The sequence below is a fragment of the Sinohyriopsis cumingii genome, unplaced genomic scaffold (genome assembly GCF_028554795.1).
Source record: "Sinohyriopsis cumingii isolate HCF-2022 unplaced genomic scaffold, ASM2855479v2 utg000229l, whole genome shotgun sequence".
NCBI classification, from domain to species: Eukaryota; Metazoa; Mollusca; class Bivalvia; order Unionida; family Unionidae; genus Sinohyriopsis; species Sinohyriopsis cumingii.
The window spans coordinates 4,522,501-4,529,478 of NW_028315879.1; the positions used below are offsets into that span (position 1 = coordinate 4,522,501).

The window sequence follows — 6,978 nt, forward strand, 5'->3', positions numbered from 1 at the left end:
CATTGTCCCTAGAGTAACCCACGATTTTTCTCCATGTTAAATTTCCATTGTCCCTAGATTTGCCCAGGGGTCTTTTTAATGCTAAGTCCCATTGTCCCTAGGGTGCCCCACCTTACTACTGACATTACTTCGCGTGTACTATTATTATGTACTCTCAGATCAAATAATCACCAACTATTATTGAACGTCTGCTGTTTGAATTCAGTGTGTACGTTTCATAAATTGACAGTCGGATGCTAGTTATGACCAGTGACTTTTCCCATTACTGATAAGACGCGGATGGTAGTGGTGGTGGTATGATATAATGTTCATATTTTGTATTCTTGGAAACCTTATATCACGTTTGTAGCGAATACGTAAGCTGACCTTCCTGCTTGATTCAGGGCAGTCGTACAATGAAACTAAGCGGTATCAACCAAATTCAGAATGCAGGGAATGATGTTTGAAGATATATTTAAATAGTATACTCATTCTATACTTAGCATGCACATAGTATAAACATTTCCTTTCGTACACTGTGTAAAGTAAATTAACCCATACACACAGTATTAAACATGATTTGGTCAGGACCTTTATTAACGTCGAGATGATACTGTCACTCTCTGTCTGTGTCTGTCCTCTCTCTCTCTCTCTCTCTCTCTCTCTCTTTATATATATATATATATATATATATATATATATATATATATATATATATATATATATATATATATATATATATATATATATATATATATATGCGTGTGTACAATGAAGTTTCTATTTCAGAGAATTCTTCCTCTCTTGATGCAATAGATGAGAATTTTATCGCCACGACTAAGGAATCTATATGTTCTGCTCCGTGTGAAGTAGGTGAAGCTTGGATAACTAGTCACAAGGACAAGTGCTGCTGGGAATGCAACCCCTGTGGAGAAGCAGAATATCTTTCAACTTTAAGTGTTTGTAAAAGGTGCAAAGATGGAACTCGCCCAAATTTAAACAGAACAGCTTGCGTCCCTACAGAAGAGGTTTACATGAATCATGCAAACAAATATGCCGTTACATTTTGTATTCTTTCCACCGCTGCTATACTAGTTACCATTTTTGTCGGAGTATTATATTACAGGAAACGGGAAACACCTATCATCAAAGCCAGTGGAACGGAAATGAGTTTTGTAATTCTTTCCGGAGTTATTTTCTCCTATGGATCAAGTTTCATCTTCGTTGCTTATCCATCCCCTGCTAGTTGTGGTGGAACTCGGTTAATCCTCGGTCTGTCTTACACCTTGGTCTATGCAGCCATTTTGGTCAAGACCAACCGGATATACAGGGTGTTCAATATCAAGGGAAACCAGCCGAAGAAACTGGCCATGATAAGTACTCAGTCACAGCTCCTTATAACGGCGGGCGTTGTTGTAGTCGAGGTTATCATTCTAGTAATGTGGATTGTTTTCAAACCACCGGATGTGACGAATATTTACCCAGACAATTACACAAACGTTCTTGTGTGCAAAGACTCGACAGACTTCTCGTACCTCGGTGCACTGGCCTATCCCTTCATTCTTATGATAATCTGCTTGGTTTATGGATTTTTAACGCGAAAGGCCCCGGATGGGTTCAATGAGGCGCGCCATATTGCTTTTGGTTCCTACGCATTTTGCGTGATGTGGCTCGCCTTTGTACCCATTTACTTTTCAGTTCAAAACAACACCTTACGTATTGCTTGCTTGTGTATAGCATCCCTTATTAATGCAACAGTAACATTGCTAACACTGTTTTTTCAAAAGGTGTACGCTGTACTCTGCCATCCGGAGAAAAATACGCGGGAAAGTGTGATGACCCGAAAGAGAATGTTTAGCTATGATACATGGGATATAGACAAGCTGAGCGCACTTAGCAAAATTCGTGGAAATTCAGGTAATGTGCACAAATATTTCTTATAACATACACAAATACACACACACACACACACACACACACACACACACACACACACACACACACACAGTGTTCCAGCCAGAAATTTCTGGGGACGGGAGGACGGGGTGGGGGTGGGGGTGGGGGTGGGGGGCACATTATTGCCATAAGAGCCTTTGTCAAAAGTCGCACTGCGCACTGTCATAATATTTTTAATTTCACGAAGAAAATTTATATTGTTCTTTACTTCTCAAATGATAATAAAACAAGTCGAATTTGTATAGGTGTGTCTCCCAATTAACTAACCAACACAACCGAGCATAACCGAATGACTAATATTAATAAGCGATGTTAACATACTGTTTCGGAGTACAATCAATGTATCTTTTTGTAGCAAAAATCGGTTTCTGATTACAGTAATATATTTGTTAATTTTGCAGCCTCCACATTCAACTCAAATGCACAAACTCGAAGAAACTCAAAACGGAGCAGTTCCGAGCAGCATCTCGCAACTAGGGAACCTTCCGTATCGGCAATTTCCCACGATGGAAGTAAAGGAAGGCCAAACAGTTTTCCGGAAATTTCCAGCTCTCCTCCGAGGATGTTAGAATTGTCTGATTTTGCAAAAGAAAATTCATTAGAGATTCCTGCTCGAGGAAGCTGTAGGGAAAGGAAAAATACAGTAAAAGAAAAGGACGGCGCATTCATACGTAATGGTAGTGTAAAGGCTATTGCGATCACGTCATTCTACCCAATTCGTCTAGACAAACCCAGCGAAAATCAAATCAAGGAAGTAAACAAAAACATGCCAGCAATAATAGTGACGTCCACGGACGAGGTTGAAGGTACTGGCTACGAAATGACAGTAAGGTGAAGCTCATGTACAAGCCTATATCAAGTGCATTCTGGTATGTAAAGCGTCGCCACCAGAATCGAACCATGAAATACCCGTACGATAACAAATTAGTATTCTTAACTATCTGCAGTGTAAATACGAGTGTATAAACCAAAAATATTGCAAACAGATCCAAGACAAGACTGGTCAATAATAAACAATTGACCAAAACGTAGAGTGACACATAATAGGACCTGTTTTGGTTAGCTTCAGAATACAAACTCATCCGATTAGAATGATGACGAGGCAGATGAGAATGAGGAACTATTAAACATAGAGAATTATACAGCTGTAGATAAATTAATCTCTTGAGCTATAATGCAAAATTAAAACGATATTTACCTCAAATAGCACATCTGGTAACGATTTTATTTTTAATTAACATTTGTTATGCACAGGATAAACATTTCTCCCTGTCTACGTAAACATTTTTAACATGATTTTAAATATAACTGCTTTTCCAGACGTTTGGCCTTCAGGGTTGGTTAAACGATATAAGGGAGATAAATCAGATCATGCCGATTACAGGACAGTTTCCTTCTTAAGCTGTTTCGGTAAGCGCTTTACGGATCTTCTTCTTAACAATAGAATCTCGGTTGTTTTTAAATTATTTTTTCCTTCTTGGAGGCACAGGCAAGTTTACATAACTAATACACCACAATTGATATATTTGGGTTCAATGCCGTAATATAATTTTTATATTGGATAAATGGATCGCTATTCTGTACTTTTGTGGCAGTGTGTTCTTTGCATGTTCGATAGACCATGTAGAGCTGGGGGGAGGGTTGGGGGTGGGGGGCTTTTTTTAATGCTAAAGATATCATATCAGGTGTATTGTTCCCCATACGTACATAGTAGTGGGTCGTGGAACCGTCAAACTGTCTACATCACAATTCATCAGAAGTGTGAAATACTGTGCAGGGAATAATACTTAGTAATTAATGGTTACTTTATAGGGGAGAGAGAAAAAGAAAGTAGGCGAGAAATGTCAAATGTTGACAGTTGACAAGTGTCTGATGTCACTTAAGGAGGACGAGTGGGTGATCGCGAGATAAAAGTACGTGTATTTAGTGTAACCATTTTTTAAAATACAAATATCATGGATGATTCTGATATATGAATTATGTTCAAATGGCGGTACATATTTACGTTGGCGGCTCCAGACATTTTATTTTGAAATATCCCGATTAAATGGTAGTAGATCTTGCTTACCGTACTGTTGCCCTCCTTCCATTTATATCCGTAACACGTGATACCAGATCCGAACTGTAATTTTGATGTTTCCCTTACAATGAGTTAGCTTAGCAGTACAAAAACTTGACATTGCTTTGAAGTGCAAAAACAATAATTCAATAGTCCAAGCTGGGCACTAATATCCGGACGTAATTACCTCTCCAAGCAAAAATTGCAGAATATACGGAGTTGGAAACAAAAGAGTGAAGTCGATGCAGAAAGGTAGATTAGTCACTTTGGACTGATGTTTTTGCATATTTGCACGTGAGATCGTTAAAACGATCAATAAATAGTATTGATAGTTTATAATACAAAATCAGCATTTGAATTTTCGTTATTTCAGATCACCACAGTTATTGTAAAATATATCGCGGCAACGTCGAAAATACGTTACAATGGATGATTGGCAATACAATCCGTCGCAAGAACACTCTCTTCATATGTTGATATGACGAACTATTGGATACAAATATTAATTTGGTTAGTAGATACGTTACTGAGCCATAATTTGCTTCAGATTAGGCAACAAGAAATTTGTTTTTCGGCTTGAATTCCGGAGATAGCCATGCAATCTCTAGTATTTATTATCATCAAATTAGGACCAAAATTTATTATAGAACGTAAGATTTCCTTTTCTTTCTTTCCACCTTCCTCTTTGAAAGAAAAAGTGACACAAAAGTCAACGTTATGCTTGAATTATTAATGTATTGTATTGATGTATTGTACTGAAACAAAATGAGATGGAGGAAATGTCATGAAATGCATTCAAGGAAATGTAAATTCCGCCTTTTGCCCCTGTTTGGATGAAATGACAGATTATAAGGTGACTGAATCACACACTAGCATGGACCTAGTAAATAACGGTATCCTTCAATATACGGGCATTGTCAAAAAGCTGAAAATAGAGTAGACAGCTTCACTATTCCATAAAGACTGACATACAATCCCAAAATAATTAAATAATTGTTGTTCAGACGCAATTTGAATGGTTGACATTTCATATTGGCAATGAACAATACAGACAGTTTGTGCTTTGAATTGCTTATATTTAATACATCGCTTTAGATTCATCCGCCATGGTATACTTGGTCCAGTATGCAGCGTTAAACGAGTTTTCGACTACTGTAAATCTAGCGAACCAAATCATGTCTTTTTATGACATTCCGTTTAATTGATTTAAAACCTGAGAGTGGAATATCGTTTTCACTAGTTTTTAGTGTTGTAATTTCTTGACTATTTTGTTTGTTTGGTAAATATGCTGGAAAGATTCCTATAATTTAAAAGACTAATTTAATTCGATGTGAAATTAAGTGATAGGATTAAAGTTTGTTAAAGATTGTTGGATACTTTTTTCCAGTAACACCTTCAAGTAACAACCATAATTATTATAATGCGACCTTAATTTATATTATCTTAGATCAGGGGTCTCAAACAAGCGGTCCGACAAACCGTATCATGTGGCCCGCAAAATGATAAGCGTCACAAGGTATCATGAGATATAACGAAGGTGGTGCAGCCCTTGGGCCATCGAAAATGCCCTTTTTCGGCCAAAGCGGGGCTATGAGTTTGAGACCCCTATCTTAGATGTATAAACAGATACATTTCTGTCATATAAAGGATATTTGTATACAAAAGAACATATCAAGAGCAACCAACGTCACCACTACTATTTATAAAGGCAACGTTTCTACTTTCCATTATACTGGTAGCGTTGATTTTTTCATCTACTATAACTTGACATCTGAATGTAAATTACAAAGGTACTACGAGTGACGAGGTTTCGGCAGTTATAAACTATAAACATTTGTAAAAAATTCTGACGAATACTTTCTGAGCAAGATCCAAATTCTAGGGACGGGGACGTCATTTTCCCACTCGGAAATTCCTAATATTGTTGAAAACAATGAATGCTATATCAAAGAGACTGATGCACATCTGAATCCATTATAATGTTTTAGCTTTTTATATAATGTTTACTTGAAAAATTACTCATTCCTGCCTTAACACATGAAATAAAATCCGTCTTACTGAGGTTTTAAGTTTTAGTTTGGATGGATTTATTTCTATATTCAATGTATTAATCACTTGAATTACAAGGTGCTCGATAATAATCTCGGGCTAAAACCTTAATTTGAAATTATAATGAATTCAGACAAAGACATTTTGGATTATATTATTGTGATACATCAAATGATTTTGTTAGCATTTATCGTAATTCTTTTTCCTTTCTTTCTAATAATATAAATATTCATGTATTATGATATGTAGAGATATATTTAATTTTTCATTTATTCTTATGCTGTTTCACTTTTGATAGGATACTACTGTTAAATGGAGGTGTAATGTGGTAACTGTATACAAAAACAAAAGGTGGACATAAAAAATAATACATTTCTTTTTCATATGGACTTGTGTTTTATTAAATTGTTTTATTGCAACGTGTAACACAAAAGATATACGTTTCTCTTTAGGTGCATAACATGTCTTGTTTTTCGTGCATATCTTTAAAACCATTAATATAATTGAAATCGTTTGTCAGAGTCTTAAGCAGAGATGAAAATAAACTTTTGCGGAGCTAGCATTTGTTTCCTACAGATGGACATCTGAAGTAAGGCCAAGCTGTATACTCTATAACCCAAAGTAAGGCCAAGCTGTATACTATATAACCCAAATTAAGGCCAAGCTGTATACTCTACAACCCAAAGTAAGGCCAAGCTGTATACTCTACAACCCAAAGTAAGGTCAAGCTGTATACTCTATAACCCATATTATATCCATCAGCAGCAAAAAAGGTGAACAGACCTTTTGCTGAAACGTCATTTTGAAAACTAAGAACTCATTCGAAAACAATAAAATATATAAGCATAATATCGCCAAACCTAAACCTCTAACTTTGCCCAGAGTTTTTTTTTTTCTAACTGGGTTATTTGTTTTTGTTACATTATCTTTGTCTT

At 36.2% G+C, this 6,978-nt stretch overlaps 1 protein-coding gene across 2 annotated transcripts in view; it reads left to right on the plus strand.

Annotated features, from left to right (window-relative positions):
• The window catches only part of LOC149774467 (metabotropic glutamate receptor 4-like), a 69,764-nt gene extending 63,338 nt beyond the window's left edge, over positions 1–6,426 (plus strand). For both annotated transcript variants that reach the window (XM_089945252.1, XM_089945253.1), the window contains 2 exons: positions 769–1,896; positions 2,337–6,426. In XM_089945252.1, coding sequence (XP_089801378.1) covers positions 769–1,896; positions 2,337–2,770 — 1,562 coding nt within the window. In that variant the 3' untranslated portion in view covers positions 2,771–6,426. The remainder of the gene's footprint in view (positions 1–768; positions 1,897–2,336) is intronic.
• The last annotated feature ends 552 nt before the right edge of the window (positions 6,427–6,978 follow it).